The 17,913-nt window shown below is 42.3% G+C and overlaps 1 protein-coding gene across 4 annotated transcripts in view; it reads left to right on the top strand.

Moving 5' to 3' along the window:
• GDF9 (growth differentiation factor 9) overlaps positions 1 to 2,381 on the top strand; it is a 5,678-nt gene extending 3,297 nt beyond the window's left edge. For all 4 annotated transcript variants that reach the window (XM_014465562.2, XM_014465560.2, XM_014465561.2 and 1 more), the window contains exon 3: positions 1,034 to 2,381. In XM_014465562.2, coding sequence (XP_014321048.1) covers positions 1,034 to 1,995 — 962 coding nt within the window. In that variant the 3' untranslated portion in view covers positions 1,996 to 2,381. The remainder of the gene's footprint in view (positions 1 to 1,033) is intronic.
• Positions 2,382 to 17,913: the final 15,532 nt, after the last annotated feature.

Below are 17,913 nucleotides of genomic sequence, written 5' to 3'. Positions count from 1 at the left end.
GAGGCCACAACATTAGTAACAAAGAAACAGAATTTCCGGAGGTGGAGGCCCAGAAATCAGGATTTTAAAAAGATTCCCGGGGGGTTCTAATGTGCAGCCAAGGTTGAGAACCACTGCATTAAGGTTTAGAACAGGGATGGCGAACCTTTTGAGCTCGGCATGTCAGCATTTTGAAAAACCCTAACTTAACTCTGGGGCGGGGTCACATATAGAAATTTTTTGATATTCGTAACCCATAGTAAAACAAAGATTTATATTTTTGATATTTATTTTATATATTTAAATGCCATTTAACAAAGAAAAATCAACCAAAAAAATGAGTTCACATGTCACCTCTGACACGTGTGTCGTAGGTTCACCATCACTGGCTTAGAATGTCTGCTTAACAAACCTAGTGGGGCTTTTTATTTTGTTTTTGCTTTTTGTTAATCCTCACCTGAGGATATTTTTCCATTGATTTTTAGAGAGAGTGGAAGAGAGAGAGAGAAAAAAAAATCCACTGGTTGCCTCCTGCACGCACCTAGACCAGGGCCAGGAAAACTGCAACCAAGGTACGTACCCTTGACTAGAATCAAAGCCAGGACCCTTCAGTCTGCGGGCTGATGCTCTATCCATTGAGCCAAACCGGCTAGGGTCAAACCTAGTGTTTTTTTATTATAGTTTTCCCTCTAGAGACTCCCCAAGAGAAAAATAGTATTTTCCTTATTTATCGTCCTCTGTTTGGAACAAATTATTAAGATTCTAAAAATTAAACTGTCTTATAATTCCCTGTTATTTCAATTCACCACCAAAGCTGTTTTGACTTTCTGGTGAGAAAATATCCATTTGTAATTGCTGGGAATTACTTATAGCCCCAATTACCTGTATTTTCTGTATATGCCCTCCCCCTCCTCCCCATTTTTCCATTTTTTGAGGTTTGAGGAAATGGGAAAAGAGAAGGGAGAAAGCACATTCAAAAGTACTAATTCCTTGGTTTGACTTCCTGTTCTGTTCGATTGTATTCAGGCACTATTGGTGACTTTTTTCTCCCCAGGAACCGCGCCATCAGTGGACCTGCTGTTTAACCTGGATCGAGTTACTGCTGTGGAACACCTACTCAAGTCAGTCTTGCTATATACTTTCAACAACAACTCAGTTTCTTTCCCCTCCGCTGCCAAATGTGTGTGCCACCTGGTGCTGAAAGAGCCAGCGGCTAGTTCCAGCAAGACACTCCCTAGAGCTCCACACTCCGTTACCTTTAAGTCACAGTTTGAATTAAAAAAGAAATACAAATGGGTTGAGGTTGATGTGACTGCCCTGCTTCAGCCTCTAGTGGCCTCCGACAAGAGAAGTGTTCACGTGTCTGTGACCTTTACGTGCGTGAAAGACCAGCTGCAGCCCCCCGCAGCACAGGACAGTCCCCTCAACCTGGCGCGCCCCTCACTGCTGCTGTACCTGAACGACACAAGCGCGCAGGCTCATCACAGGCGGTATTCCCTCCACTATAAAAGGAGCCCTTCACAGGCTCCTGACCAGGGAGGTCTGCCTGCCTGTCCTACAGGAGAAGAGGCTGCTAAGGGAGTAAGATCTTCCCGTCACCGGAGAGGACAGGAAACTGTCAGCTCAGGATTGAAGAAGCCTCTGGTTCCAGCTGCTTTCAACCTGAGTGAATACTTCAAACAGTTCCTTTTTCCCCAAAACGAGTGTGAGCTCCATGACTTTAGACTTAGCTTTAGTCAGCTGAAGTGGGACAACTGGATTGTGGCCCCGCACAGATATAACCCCCGGTACTGTAAAGGGGACTGTCCAAGGGCAGTTGGGCATCGGTATGGCTCTCCAGTTCACACCATGGTGCAGAACATCATCTATGAGAAGCAGCTTGACTCCTCGGTGCCAAGACCATCGTGTGTGCCTGCCAAATACAGCCCTTTGAGTGTGCTGACCATTGAGCCTGATGGCTCAATAGCTTATAAAGAATATGAAGATATGATAGCCACTAAGTGCACCTGTCGTTAACAGATGATCCTCTAAACTAAAACCTGGAGCCTCTTTGGCAAAGTAAATGCCCTGCGCCCACCTGTGCCTTCATGTGTCGAATCTCTAAATATAATGCAGTGCGTCTTGTATAAGGAGGAGTCTGTGTAGATTAGCACATTCTGTGGTATCTGTCAGTGTAAAGGGACATCTGCCTTTTTTATTTACAAATGTAAATGAGTGTAATTATTTTGGTGGGCTTTCCATTTTTTTCCCCCCTAAGCAGTTATTTTTTTCTTTTCATAAGTCTTTTTTTTATGTTAAAAACTTAATGAGCATTAATTTTGAATGGAATTGCAGCTCTAAGTAGACAATTCAGATTGTTGTAGTCTTATTTAATGGAAGAATAAATTCCTGTCAGTGGCATATATGTGTGTTTATTAAATAAAGATTGCTTTTATATGGTGATTTGGGAGGCAGAGGAAGCATCTCTAAAAGCTAGTCTTGGCTCAACCTTTGATCTCTTTCAGAGTAAAAGAGAGGCTAACTTCTTTACCTACATCCTGATGAAGTGAGGTTCACTAGGTCTGGAGTGTATGCAACATTTCTATTGCATTAATGTGACTGGTACACAGTATACTAATTCTGCTCGTTAGATGACTTGTATAAATTGATTCACATCAAACAATATAATATTTGTTCCATTTATTTAAAGGAAATTGCCTTGCAGATTTTTCCCAAGAAATTGCAGGGTTAAAGATTTTTAAAATGCATTTTCTTCTTTATGTATTTAGATCTCTGACGCTATGGGAAGAAGTCAAGGAGCATTTTTTGTTTCCAGTTTCCCTTAGCTCCCATCACTCCACCCCCATATATTTTTTTCAGGTGGACTTTGGACTGTTCCACTGATCCAAGCTGGCAGTGAGGAGGTTATATTACAGAGGGGGCCTTGTTTGGATATGAGGGCTTATATGTGGGTTTTCAATCAATTTACCTTAAGAGAGTCCTAGGGGCATGGAGGGCTGATGCAGTTGATTTCTGTTTCAGAGTTTCTAAAACCTTCATCTACAAACCAGAAGTAATTCCTAGGTACAAGAAGTATTTAACCATTCTTGTAAATGATGTTTTCTTAGTGCATAATGTCTGACTAAAGAAGTCAGCTTGGATTTTGATATAATGGTGTTGAGTCTGCAGATCAGATTGGGGAGTATTGCCATCTTAATGCTATCCATGAATATGGGATGTTTTCCCCTTTATTTAGGTCTTTTTTTTTCCCCTCAAAAATGTTTTGTAGTTTTTGAGTAAGTTTTGTATCTTTTGTTAAGTTTATTTCTAAGAATTTTATTCCTTTTGATGTTATGAATGGAATTGTTTATTTTATTTTGGGGTTGTTGCCTGGTGCTGTCATGCATACACATTACAAACCTGCACATACTGACATAAATGCTCTGTTTTCTGCTCATGATTTTTTCCTCTTGAAAACATTTCAGAAAAGAGGTACTGAAATGGAGGGAGAAATTTTAGGTGGCCCAGTTTCCAAATAACTTTACCATCTTGTTGTGTAACTTTGAAGGCATTATTATTCTTTGGTAAAGGAGGCTGCAAGCCTAAGAGATAAATGGTTTTTCAGGGGTTACTTCTGTCATTCTTAGGAATAAAACATACCTAGAGTGGAAAGGCCATGAGTAAGGGTGGCAACGTACAACCGAACTTATTTGAAAGTAAGTCTCCCTTGGATATGGCTGTTTTCAAATGGACCACGTGAAATATAAACTCAAGGAATTCCTTATAGTTCCTCAGTTACCTTCAAGTAATTTAATGTTTGTTTCTCTGAAACAGAACTTTGTTTTGTTGTTTGTTTTTTTGTTTTTTTCATGGCTTTGTTCTGTGGCTGAGTGTGGAATGTGCTCTGCAATCTAGAGGTTTGGAAAAGAAGAAAATGAAAGGGTAGTTCTGATGGACATGAAATATCACGGTCAGTGCCAGAATTAGGAACAGAAAAAATAGTTCATCCTTACAGGTAAGTTCTAAAATGGATTTACTTAAAAATTAGCTTGAATAACTTTTTTTTTTAGGTTTTATTTGTAAATCTAGTTTCTTTCATTCATAAGACAGTGTTAATATTCAGGGCTGATGTGTCTGCTAAATTTAAACTTCAAAGATTCTCTTCTACACAATTGAGGAGCATATACCGGTCTTCCAACTGCCTCCTCCATATAAAACCTCTTTTTCTTGGGTTACTCTTACAAAAGCTGCCACTTTAGAAAATAAATGACAAAGGACAGCAGTGATTTAAATCTGGAAATTTAAGGATGAGGCCACATCTGCCTTAAATAGATGCATTCAGCTTTGGTATTTAGTCCAGATGAGATACGAGGCCACCTAATGCGATGAGTGTCTTAGTGTGCCAGGGAACAACGGGGCACGTCAGGAGCTGCTTTTACCTTCAGCTCTGAGTTTCCTGCTTTTTATCAGTTTAAATCAACTCCTGTGTTTCGTTGAATACTTTGTGTTTTACTAATCGGTTTCAAGGGCAGTAGCCGCTTGGACTTTGTTTAGAGCTCAGTGTAGACAGTCTGGGGGGAAATAAAGTTGCTCTTTCATGGAGGAAGTATTCCTGGTTACATAAGTGATAAAAGAAAAGTGCTCAGATAGAAGAACTTGGTTTATGTCAAACCTTAGTCAATTATAATTTATAACTTTGCAGTGATTGTAACTTATAATAAGTGAAGTGAAATGTTAACATGTAAATATTCTTTTAGAGGATGTTAGTCCCAGAAACATGCCTTAAGTATAGAGATTGGCTGGATGGGTTGATACAATAGAAAAGTATGCTCTTCTGTCCATGAACTGTTGTCTAATTAGAAGGAAAAACAACCACAACCAGGAGGTTGATACTTCATCCTTTACCAGAACTGACACGTCAAATAGGTTCTCCACGTGTAACTGTCCCCAAACCACTGATTTACTGCTCAATTTTTGGAAGGGGTCTTGGTTAATTAGACCCGGACTATTTCAGTATCCATTTAAAAAATGATTTTATAGCCCTAGCCAGTTTGACGCAGTGGATAGCACCGGCCTGCAGACTGAAGGGTCCCGGGTTCTATTCCAGCCAAGAGCACATGCCGGGTTTCGGGTTTGGTCCCCAGTAGGGGGCGTGCAGGAGGCAGCTGATCAATGATTCTCATCATTTATGTTTCTTTCTCTCCCTCTTCCCTTCCTCTCTGAAATCAATAAAGAAATATATTTTCTTAAAAACAGAAAAAACGATTTTTATAGGTGGCCTAACAGTATGTCTCTGTCCTACCTTACTATGCAATGCGGTATTCATGGGAGAATTGAGTGATTAGATATGTGCGAACAAGATCAACTGTACGTTTTGGACATCTTAAATGCTTTGTGAGTGGCTTACAGAGTTATTTATAGACCTGCCTTTGGTGCTGGTGTCTTGCCAGGTTGGAATGCTATGATGGGCAGTTCACAGGCTGTACCTGGATGCCATTTTGGCTTTCTCAGAAATAATTAGCTCACTGAATAAATATTTATTGAACACTGAATATGGGCCAGGTGCCGTGTGAGGTTAAGAACAGAGTCTAATGTTCTCGGCTCCAGGAAAGAGATAGCGCCTCCCAGAAATGGTGACTCCTTTAGTAGTAGACAGAACTAGCCTAAGTTCTGTCTGTGAGCATCTGTCATCACAGAGTATTCTGTGGAGGAATACGTTTTGGGGTGAGTACTATATAAGCAGGCTGAATAAATACTAAATTATTTTACCTTTAGATTAGAATTTTTTTTTAAAAATATATTTTATTGATTTTTTACAGAGAGGAAGGGAGAGAGACAGAGAGTCAGAAACATCGATGAGAGAGAAACATCAATCAGCTGCCTCCTGCACACCCCCCACTGGGGATGTGCCCGCAACCCAGGTACATGCCCTTGACCGGAATCGAACCCAGGACCCCTCAGTCCGCAGGCCGACGCTCTATCCACTGAGCCAAACCGGCTTTGGCTAGATTAGAATTTTTTAATTAAATGTTTTATTTTAAGATAACTGCAGATTCACATACAATTGTAAGAAATAATAGATCTCATGTAGCCTTTATCCATCCCCTCAATGATAACATCGTGCAAAAGCATAGCATACTCTTTCCTGACATTGATACAATAGATAAGAATATTTCACATTGAAACTCAGTTGGGTCACGGGAAATGCTGATCTTAACATCCATAAAGTTTTGATATCTCCTGATGGAATTAATGGTTCAGTATTTTTCATCTTCTATCACTTCACCTCTACCCTGGAAACTTTGAGTCTTTGAAACTACAAATTTATTTATTCAATAAATGTTTATTGGGCACATACTACATGCTAGGTATGCCTCTAGAGCAGTGGCTCTCAACCTTCCTAATGCTGTGACCCTTTAATACAGTTCCTCATGTTGTGGTGACCCCCAATTTCATTGTTACAAATTGAACATAATTAAAGCATAGTGATTAATCACAAAAACAATATGTAATTATATATGTGTTTTCCGATGGTCTTAGGCGACCCCTGTGAAAGGGTCGTTCGACCCCCAAAGGGGTCGCGACCCACAGGTTGAGAACCGCTGCTCTAGAGGCTGGTGTAGTAGTGATAAATAAGAGAGACAGGCAGTTGCTGTCATGGAGCTCATGTTCCAGTGTGGGCAGAGACAATGAGCAGGTCAACAACATGAGCAGCCATGTACGGGGGCCTCCAGGCAGAACAAACTCATTGTCTGACATCAGAAAGTCCTGGGTATGACTGGCAAGTGGGAAAGGAGAAGGAATAAGTGGAATGGCAAGTGGGGTGGGAGGAGATGAAGTTGAAGAAGCAGACAGACAAGATGATACAAGACCTTATTGGCCAGTGTGAGGGGATTGGATTTTATGCCAAGATCAATAGGAAGCCATTGAAAATGTTGAATCTGGGGCCTGAAATGATTGGATATTTTTTAAGGTCACTCTAAGTGTTCTCTGTAGAGTTGTTTGGCAGAGACTAGTCCAAGGGTGGGCAAACTTTTTGACTCGAGGGCCACAATGGGTTCTTAAACTGGACCGGAGGGCTGGAACAAAAACATGGATGGAGCGTTTGTGTGAACTAATATAAATTCAAAGTAAACATCATTACATAAAAGGGTACGGTCTTTTTTTTTTTTTTAGTTTTATTCATTTCAAATGGGCCGGATCCGGCCCATGAGCCGTAGTTTGCCCATGGCTGGACTAGTCTGAAACAGGGAGACTGTTTTTGGGGGCTCTTCTCATGGTCCAGTTAAGAGATGATGCTGTCATGGACTATGACATGGAGATGGGGATGCAGAGAAGTGAACTTGGGATTTCTTTTTGTGGCTCTTCTGTTACTTGGCCTGTGCCTCTGAGGTTGTAGAATGGCAACCTTCTACTAAGAGAAGAAACTTAGGTTCTTATGGTGAAAGGAAAGGATAAAACATCTCATTTCCTGGTTTCATATTTCCACCTACATGAGGTGCTTCTTAATCATTTTTATTTTTTTAATGTTTTTATTGATTTTTTTTTTTTTTAGAGAGAGGAAGGGAGAGAGAAACATTGATGAGAGAGAAACATCGATTGGCTGCTTTCTGCACATCCCCTACTGGGGATTGAATCCACAACCGAGGCATGTGTCCTGACCGGGAATTGAACTGGTCATCTCTTGATTCATAGGTTCATGCTCAATCACTGAGCCACACAAGCTGGGCCATCACATTTCTTTGTTCTGTTTGTTCTTCTCTGTTTTGTTTCTGGTCTTTGCCTTTCATGTTGGAGGCTCTTCTCAATTATCTTTTGTTGTCCAGTTAAACGTGTAAGGCCTACAAAGCTGTTGGAAGCTGTGCATGAGAGGGTGGGATGTGTTAATTAACAGGCTCTTTGGTTTGAGGTTTCTATCATTATCTATAGGTTTCTCCACAGAACTATTATCCAGTCTTCTGGTGGGAGGAGGAGGGGGCAAAGATACACACTTAGCTGCTGGTGGTCTTAGAGCTCAGCAGTACAAGGGGCTGTGCGCTTTGCCTTAATCCCTTTCAATCTCAATATTGCACCTCTTCCCCCAACCTCCACCACACCTGGAGTTCACTTGTCTGTTCAACTTCTCCACAGAAACAACCACTAGCCTCCTGCTGGGTTGGGGGAGGGGTGGTCTCCCGGCGGCTTGGGATGGGGGAGTGCGCATTGGGGCACAATGGTTTCATCTACAGACTCAGCCAATACCCACTGACAGTCCTAGCTGGCACCGCTGCCTCCCAGGGTACATGGCATCTTCATTTCCTGAGCTTTCCCAGGAGCCTATGCTCTCATCACCTGTTCTTTGCCCCTATGGGTATATTTGATATTCACTTGTTCTAATGTTAATGGGAGGAAGTAGAGATAAATTTGTGTTCAGTTCTCCGAGTCAAAAAGAGGTACTGCTATAAGCACCATGGAAAGTCCTTGTTCAAACCTCTGCTTAGAGAAAATGGGTAAGAAAAGCCTATAGCAAATTATAACCCCTTTGTGATCTCAAAGAACTTTCAACATGCTCTCTGTTTGATAGCTTCCTTTAACTTCTCCATGTCATCCTTGTCCAGTCAGTCTGGGGTAAGAAAGGTAGAACTATCTAAGGCAGGAGCACATCCAGTGTTTGGATTGCATACCATATTTAACATAAAAAAGTACCTCATTAGATGGTCTTAACTAGCAGGACCAAACTACTTGCCAATAAGTAAACTGAAGTTTTGCCTCAATGTAGGAAAACTGAGTTCAGTTGTTACCTTTAGAAAAGGGATAAACAGGCTTAACAGTTTATTAAAGTCAAAATAAAGGTTAATGTGCCCAGCTTCCATTGCATCATTTGCCAGGAAAATGTGTGCTGTGAACTTTGCAAATCATTGCATGATTCGAGAAGAAGTGACCAGGAGCACAGGTTTTCATTGTGTTCATGGCCTTGACATTACCAGTTTGTGAAATATTTGTAAAGGGCTAGAGCAGGGTCGTGGAGGTTAAGGGATCTCGGAGAGGTGCTGAGTTGATGCCACACAGTGACTGCTTCCTGGATCTAAAGGGTTCATGGCTTCAGCTCACCTAGATCCTTTTGCAACAAAACTACATGCAAATGAGGTGGGGGGAAATCCCCAATGGAGCAGCACTTGGCTTATTACCACTCATCAAGATCATACTAGAGAGAGAAACTGTAGGCACAACCTAAGGAATAGAGTAATTAACAGCATGAGCTCTGGAAGCACCCTGTCTGTAACTTTGGGCAAGTGAGTTTCCTCATCTGTAAAATGGGGCTACCAATAGAACCTATTTCTTAGGGTTGTTGTGAGGATTAAGTGAGTTAATACATGTAAAGAGCTTAGAACAAAGTCTAGCAAATAGATTCACTAAGTGCTGTGCTCTCCAATATAGTAGTCGCTAGTCACATGTGGCGATAGAGCATGTAAAGTGTGGCTGGTCAAAATTGGGTAGAGCTGTGAATGTAAAATATAACATACACCAGATCTCAAAGACTGAGTATGAAAAAAAGAATAAAAGATCTCATTTTGTCATATTGATTACATGTTGAAGTGGTAATATTCTGGTATATTGGATCTATTTGGATATATTACATATGTAGTCTCTAATTTAAAACTTCATATGTGGCTTACATTATATTCCTGCTGGACAGCATAAATGTCTCTTCCTCATATGAGTTCACTCTAAACTTCACCCTGATATTGCCCCCCCACCAAGGCAGAGCTCATGACACTTCTAAAGTACACACATTATATATTTATTACTTAATCTGATACATTTCCCTCCTCCTATGCAGTAGCTTTCTCTTTTGAATAGTGATACTCGCCTGTACTTCTTTCCCACTATTGAACCGTCCAAGCACAGTGGGATCACTGATGGTAAAAAACAAATTGGCTCTCGCTGGAGAACAGGCACTGTTGGAGGAGTGAGGCTCAGACTGATATCTAAGTGAAACAGCCTATAATATGCTGTCGCTGCCTTTGGAGGGTAGTTCTCGGGGGCGCTGTCCGATTATCTGCTCACTCAAGTGGAAGGAACTGATAGAACATAGAACTCTGCCCACCAGGAAGACACAGCCCAATTCTGCCCAAATTCTTTATCTTTCACAAAATTACACCCATGAAGTTGAGAACTACCATGTAGATACACAGGTGGTGTCAGGATTGGCTATGCCTTGACATGATGGGTCCTGAGAATAATTTATGTGTTCTACTTATGATTTCAAGTCAGATCAAAATTGGTTAACAGGTAGCACTATGCTATATACCTTTGAATGGACTCCATTTGCATTGCTGCTAAAGAATGTTACTTTTAAAATAATTAGTAGACATAAATTCACCCTCAATAGTAATTTTTTAAAATTGATTTTAGAGGGAGGAAGAGGGAGAGGGAGAGGGAGAGGGGGAGAGAGAGAGAGAGAGAGAGAGAGAGAGAGAGAGAGAGAGAGAGAGAGAGAGAAAGAAATATCAACGTAAGAGATACATCTATCGGTTGTCTCCCAAACATGCCCCAACTGGGGATCGAACCTAAAACCTAGGTATGTGCCCCGACTGGGAATTGAACCCACAATCCTCCAGTGCATGGGATGATGTTCAGACCAACTGAGCCACACAGGCCAGAGCTCAATAACTTTTCAAAAGTCGTGTGACCCATGTGCATATCAGAAAAATACGGCTCACAGGTAAAACAGATCATGTGGCTTGCAAGATGCTTTTAGGTCTGTGGGCACATGGTGCTCTAAGCTAATGAGTGAATTAGTGTGAGGATGCGTGAGCTGTTTTTCTGCATTTAGAAACATACACTTAGAATGTCAGGCTGATTAGAGTCTTTCCACTTTGGCCATCTCTTGCTTTGTATGTGAAGAGCTTTAAGAATGGGCCAATGTCAGCATGTTTCTCCATCATACACATACAGAGAGAGAAATGCACACCATTACATTTACCATTTAAAAATGTACAACTTAGTGATCTTTAGTATTTAGTAATTTTTGTTTGTTTTGTTTTGTTAATCTTCACCCGGGGATATTTTTTTTCATTAATTTTTAGAGAGTGTGGAAGGAAGGGAGAGAGGGAGATAGAGTGTGAGAGAGAAACATTGATTATTTAGTAATTTTTAGCACAAATCACAAAGTTGTGTACCACTATCTAATTCTAGAACATTTCCATCATCCCAAAAAGAAACTTCATACCAGTTACTCACTCCCCATCCCCCCTTCTCCCAGCCCCTGGCAACTACTAACCTGCTTTCTGTCTCTATGGATTTGCTGATTCTGAACATTTCATATAAATCAAATTATATGACATGTGGTCTTTTTGTCTGGTTTCAAGATTCATCCAGGTTGTAGTAGCATGTATCAGTATTTAATTTTTTAAGAATTTTTTAAATTTTTTCCACCATCATTTATCCTCCCCCCCCCCGCACTTAATTTCTTTTTATGACTGAATAATATTCCATAATATGGAAATGTGACATTTTGTTTCTTCATCTGTTGATGGCCATGTGGGTTGTTTCCACTTTCTGGCCATTATGAATAACGGTGCTGTACGCATGCACTTACAAGTTTTGCATGAACATATGTTTTCAGTTCTCTTGGTTATTTACCTAAGAGTGGGATGGCTAGGTCACATGGCAACTCAGTTTAATTGTTTGATGAACTGACAAACTGTTTCCGAAGCAGCTGCTCCATTTTACATTCCCACCAGGGGTGCATGAAGATTGGTTCCTCTACATCCTTACAAACACTGTCTGCCTTTTTATTATAGACATGCAAGTGGGTGTAAAGTCGTATCTCATTATGGTTTTTTATTGACTTTATTGGGTGATATTGGTTAACAAAATTATATATAGGTTTCAGATGTACAATTCTATAATATATCATCTGAATATTATACTGTGTGCTCACCACCCCCAATCATTGTGGTTTTTATTTTTAAAATTTTAAATTTTTATTGTTGAGAGTATTACAGATGTCCCCCACTCCCCCCTCTTCCCCCCTTAACCCGGCTTCCACCCCACCCCAGGCCTTCACCATACTATTGTCTGTGTCCATGGGCTATGCATATACTAGTATTCATATACGTTCTTTGGTTAATCTCTTCCCACACAACCCCCCCATTATGGTTTTGATTTGCATTTGATATTGAGTATCTTCTCATGTGCTTATTGGCCATTTGTACATCTTGATAGGAGAAATGTCTATTCTAGTTCCCTTGACCATTAAAAAATAGATTATTTGCCTTTTTATTGTTGAGTTGTAAGCTGTTTAGCATATTAAGTTGAATCTAATTTAAATAAAGCACTCACTGCTCTAGAAAGATAAGAAGGTTGCAGTTTGACTTTGTTGTGTTTTTTTAAAGATTTTTTATTGATTTTTAGAGAGAGGAAGGGACAGGGAGAGAGGGAGAGAAACATTGATGTAAGAGCAGAACATCAGCCGGCTGCCTCCTACATACCCACTACCAGGGACTGAGCCCACAAACCAGGCATGTGCCCTGCCTGGGAATTGAACCAGCAACATTTTGGTGCACAGGACAACACCCAACCAACCGAGCCACACTGGGCAATGCTGACTTTGTTTTTAGTTCTTTTCTAGTATTTACAAGCCTTTTGAAAAGAACCCGTGGTCACAGACTATGAACTAGAACCTACGGCCATCGCTAATAAAGATGATTAATCCTCAGAACCAAAGCTGAGGATTTGGAAATCCAAATGAACTCTCTTGGAAATCCTTGCTCGCATCCATGGCAGCAGTTCCCCAGACCTCTGTTTGCTGTACCGGGGAAGTGACTGAAGCCATCTGTTCTGAAAAGAGAGTAGCCCCTTCTAGCATGGTAAGTCACACCTTTTCGTTAAAACCACCCGAAGGAGAAAGTGAACAAAGAACTGTAGAGACCTGAAGGAGAGCAGCAGTGCAGGATCTAATATTGCTCTAGACTTGTTTTCCCGGCGAAGGCTGACAGGAGTCTGACCGTGGGCAGAGCCACCAGGCCCTCCAGGGCGACTGCTGCCAGCAGCAGCAGGAAGGGAAGGGTGCTGCTGATTTCCCTGCAACTCTTGGCCTTTAGGATATGTGTCCTTTGTCTCTCATCTTAAGCTGTGGGGAGATTGGTACATGGACACGCAATAATTGCTTGCTGATTAAATGATTCCTTGTACACAGCACTTCCGTAGGAGGGCCACTTGGTGTCTAGAATGCTGCTCGTATAGACTCCCTCTTATCCCCGCCCCCCAAAACACACACACACACACACACACACACACACATCACTGGCACAGGGAGACCAAGGCCATCCTTAGAATGTTGCTGTCAACTGAACTCACAGACTGGAGGAATGCACAGCTGTTCCCCTGAGATCAGGGCTCCCACATGCCCTCATTCAACAGCACTGATGGGAGTTCTGAGCCTGGTACCGCCGGGTTTGGTCCTTTCCTTCCGGAGCTCACAACGTGTCTAATGGGGCACAGAGAACAGTAAATAACCATATATTGTACAGTGTGTAGTATTAGGTGGAACAGGGAACAAATAAACTCTGCCCAGGGAGATCAAGAAAGGCTTCACCGAGGAGGTGATCCTTGGCTCAGGGTTGTGTAACAGGATCATGATGGGTCCTTTGCTAAGGACATCCGCTAGTGGGAGAGGGAAGAAAAGAGGCAACTTCAGCGTATGGCCAACCTCTGCGAGGGGCAGCTAGCTATGGGTGGGAGCCTCTGCTTCTGGGTCTCCAGGCCGGCCCACCTTGGACTGACCCCAGCTTCGTCTCTTGGCCAATGCTGGTGTGAAAAAACCAGGCAGAACCGGCCAACTCTCTTTAGTGCAGGAATAGGACTAAATCCCTAATTGTCTAACGTTTGATTTTATGTTTAGCTAAGGACATCTTGTTTTTGTTTTCATAGCAATGTTTCTGACTTTGAACCAGGAACTTGGCTCCTTGTGTTCCCCTGCACTGCTTTATCCTGTTTCCTGCGTCGCTGGTTTTGAGACTGTGTAAGACTTGTTAGAGGGTAGCCAGCCGCATCCAAGTCAGGGCAGCTATGGGAGAGCTCTCTTGCCCTCTGGCCTGGTGGTTGCTTCCTCTAAGGAAGAGTAGCTCTGGAACCCAAATCTGGCTAGATTTCCCTCCTGCCTAACACTGCCATCTCAATATTAATAGGTTCTATATATGAAACTTCTTAGCTTTAAATAACAGCCATCAGCTGTGCCTGAGTCACTCCAAAAGGAATGTATTGGAAGGAGGTCTGGTGGTTCACAGAACTGACTAGAAGGCAGGAGGACCAGGCTATGAAAATAGGCAGGAGGCTGGGCAGCAAGAGCAGGACACGTGTTAGGAGCACCACTGAGGTAAGGACTTGATACTTTCTCACCTGGCCCTGCCTCTGTGCCCCTCACGTGGGAGTGCCAGTCCCTGGCAGAAGCATCAAGTCTAGGCCTCACGCCTGCTCGGGGGCTGGGCTGACTTTCAACGTGGGAGGAAGGCTCTGTCTCTCCCACACAGTATGGGAGCCCCCCCCCCCCCCAAGGAAGTGTTCAGATGACCATTGCACCCTGTCTGTGGGAGGAGTGAGCTGAGTTTAGGAGCAGGGCTACCAACAGCAGGGACAACACTCGTGGGAGATCCCTGGTATGCAAGGCAATCCTTAGAGATAAAATGGGGCTGAGATTTAGGCAAGATTATATTCCCCATAGGGGATGCTGAGGTGAGGAATGATAATAACTGACCTCATTTACGGATGGCCTCCCAGGAGCTGAATACGTGTGACTACCTGGCGAGCATGCAGTAGTACCCTGGCGGCTTTACCCATGAGGCGATGGAGGTTCAGGAAGGGCGGGCTTTCTCCAGGGTCCCGCAGCTACTGGCATTCACACTTAGGCCTGCCAGGTGTTGGGCTCGTACTCTCTCCATACGCTGGTTTCCCTTTCCCCGGGATACCGTTCCATGGTGAGACATCACAGGATGGCCGACTAGGCTGTGTGAATCCATCTCTGCCCCTTCCAGGCAATTGCTACTAGCTGCTCTTTGCCCCCAAATTCCATTGGTGTCACCCAGCTAATATACATAGCCTGCTTTCCTCTTGTTATGTGCTTTGCTAGGGAAGTCAAAAGTAATTTTCTAAGGCCCTTGTTGGGTAGCTCAGTTGATTAGCGCACCATCCTGATATGCCAAGGTTGTGGGTTTGATCCCTGATCAGGGCACATACAAGATTCAATCAATGAGTGCATTAATAAGTGGAACAACAAATCGATGTTTCTCTCTCTCTCTCTAAAAATCAATCAACAAATAATTCTTTTAGAAGTAACTTTCTATTTTGTTGTTATTTTAATTTATCTTGATGCTTCCCTGAAGTCCAAAGAACTGCCAGCTAGATTGTGTGTGTGTGTGCGTGTATGTGTGTGTGGTCACATTTAGGCAGGGTCCTAAAAACAAACAGACCATGATGGACACCAGACATATGCACCCAGAGGTTGTAGAATAAAGTCTCCTCCATGTGAGTACCTGACCAGACAGGTCGGTTAAAATCACCAAGATTTTCTAGGTGAACATTAAGGACATGCATTATTTGTTTCCAGAGCCAATGGCCGAAAAATTCATCCCACGTGCACGTGGCATGCTGTGAGCCAGTTCGGCCCCACGTCTAGTACACAGCTTCTTTGCACAGCCCTGGGCCTGGAGCTCTAGAATTGAATTGTTCTCCCACTGAAGATGCGAAGTAGGTGACTCCCTAGCAAACAGAGACCTGGGAGGTTTAGCTCAAACGGAAGGGCACTTTTAGGAGCAGGGCATTTGGGAGACCATATGCACAGGCCTGAACAATGAAGGGGCAGTCTGTTCATTCCTGGCCTTGAGCCAGCTGTTGCCCTCTCTGGACAAGTGTGTGTGTGTGTGTGTGTGTGTGTGCGTGTGTGTGTGTTGGGGGGTGGGAGTCTAGTTCAGAACCTGAGTTAATTTATATGCTTTCAGACCAAAATAAAGCATAGAGACACTTTTCATTTGGGTACCAGGAGACCAGAATAACAAAGTAGAAAAGCTCACCTAACTACCACTTGTTTGTCCTGGGTCCACAGGCGTAGGCAGGAGAGAGCCTGTATCCATCTGTCTCATTTATCCTCTCGTCTAAGATGGGGAGGTAACATCTGAATGCGAGTAGACCAGGAGGATGGAATGGTCCCGGGCCTGGGCCTTGTGGCCAGAGGCTGGAGGAGGAAAGCTGAGTTATTATGACCAAAGCAAAACAGAGGCAGGGGTGTCACCCAGTGTCTGTAGGGAAAAGGTGATATATGTGTACCCAATAGGAGTGTGACCGCCCAACATTCCTTTCCAGGAACTACCGATCTGAAAGGGAACTTTGGTTCAATCCCTGGGACAACCAGTCCCTATTCAACCTCCCCTACAGATCTTGCCTGTCAAAGCCCCTACAGGAGAGGGTGAGCTCCATGCTCCCTGTGCTTTCCTCTGTGGCTGCCTTTCTGTAAAGCCCTTTCTTAGGACGAATGTGGTGAATTCAGTGCATAATTAAAAAGCAAACAAACTTGCCCCAAGGGAACATTTAACAATTTAAGTAGACATTTGTGTATAAGCAATGATTCATGCTTTGTTGTATTTCTAAAAACAGAAATGATTGCATTGAAAGATTTCTGCCTCTAATGTACTTTAACCAATACATGACCATCTCTGAATTATTAAGACAGCTTAGTAGCTGCTATCTAAAAGAGAGATTCATCTACTTCAACCATGGATTATAGATTCACTGCTTCCACAGACAAACTCAAAAGACATAAACCTGGTGTCTGGCCAGCGTGGCTCAGTGGTTGATTGTTGACCTATGAACCAGGAGGTTACGGTTCGATTCCCCATCAGGATGTGCAGGAGGCAGCCAATCAATAATTCTCTCTCATCATTGATGTTTCTATCTCTCTCTCCCTCTCCCTTCCTCTCTGAAATCAATAAAAACATGTGTACTTTTAAAAGGCATAAACTTGGGAAGATATTTGCCACAAGTAGGAAAAAAATGTTAATTGCCTTAATATATAAAGAGATTTTACAAATCAATAAGAAAAAGACTAATAATCCAATAGAAAAATGAGCAGAGGAAATGGAGAGATCACAGAAGGTAATACAAATTGCTTTTAAATGTACAAAATGATGTGCAATTTCATTTCTTTTTTAAAAAGGAAATTAAAACAGTGAGATACTATTTTAACCTTTCAGATTTCAGAGATCAAAAGTTTGATAATGGCCGAAACTGGTTTGGCTCAGTGGATAGAGCGTCGGCCTGCAGACTGAAGGGTCCCAGGTTTGATTCCGGTCAAGGGCATGTACCTAGGTTGCGGGCACATCCCCAGTGGGGGGTATACAGGAGGCAGCTGATCGATGTTTCTCTCTCATCGATGTTTCTAACTCTCTATCTCTCTCCCTTCCTCTCTGTAAAAAATCAATAAAATATATTTTTTAAAAAAGTTTGATAATGTACTGTGTTAATGAGGATGTAGGAAAATAGGCATTCTCATATACTAATGGAAATGTAAATTGGTAAACTTCTTTGTATGAAATTTGACAATATCAACCAAAATTGGAAATTTACCTACTCTGTTACTGTGTAACAAATTACCCCAAAACTAAGAGGCTTGCACATTTACAATGATTTTGCTTATGATTTTGAGGGCCAGAACTTGAGGAAAGGCTAGTTCTTCTCAGATCCATATATGGTGGCAGCTGGGGTGGCTGACACTGAAGGATTCACTTCCAATTCATCTTTTAGGAATTTATCCTACAAATGTGAGCAAAATAGTGACCAAGGATATTCATTACAGAATTAGTAATAGAAAAAGACTAGATTAACCTAAGTGCCCATCAATAGGGGATTGGGTGAGATAACTCAATCTGTGTCCATGCACCTGTTAAAAAGAATGATACAGTTCTATGAACTGATATTGAA

Source organism: Myotis lucifugus, unplaced genomic scaffold (genome assembly GCF_000147115.1).
Source record: "Myotis lucifugus unplaced genomic scaffold, Myoluc2.0 scaffold_300, whole genome shotgun sequence".
Classification (NCBI taxonomy): Eukaryota; Metazoa; Chordata; class Mammalia; order Chiroptera; family Vespertilionidae; genus Myotis; species Myotis lucifugus.
Note: the sequence above shows the minus strand (reverse complement) of the source record. Positions and strands in the feature narration are given on the sequence as shown.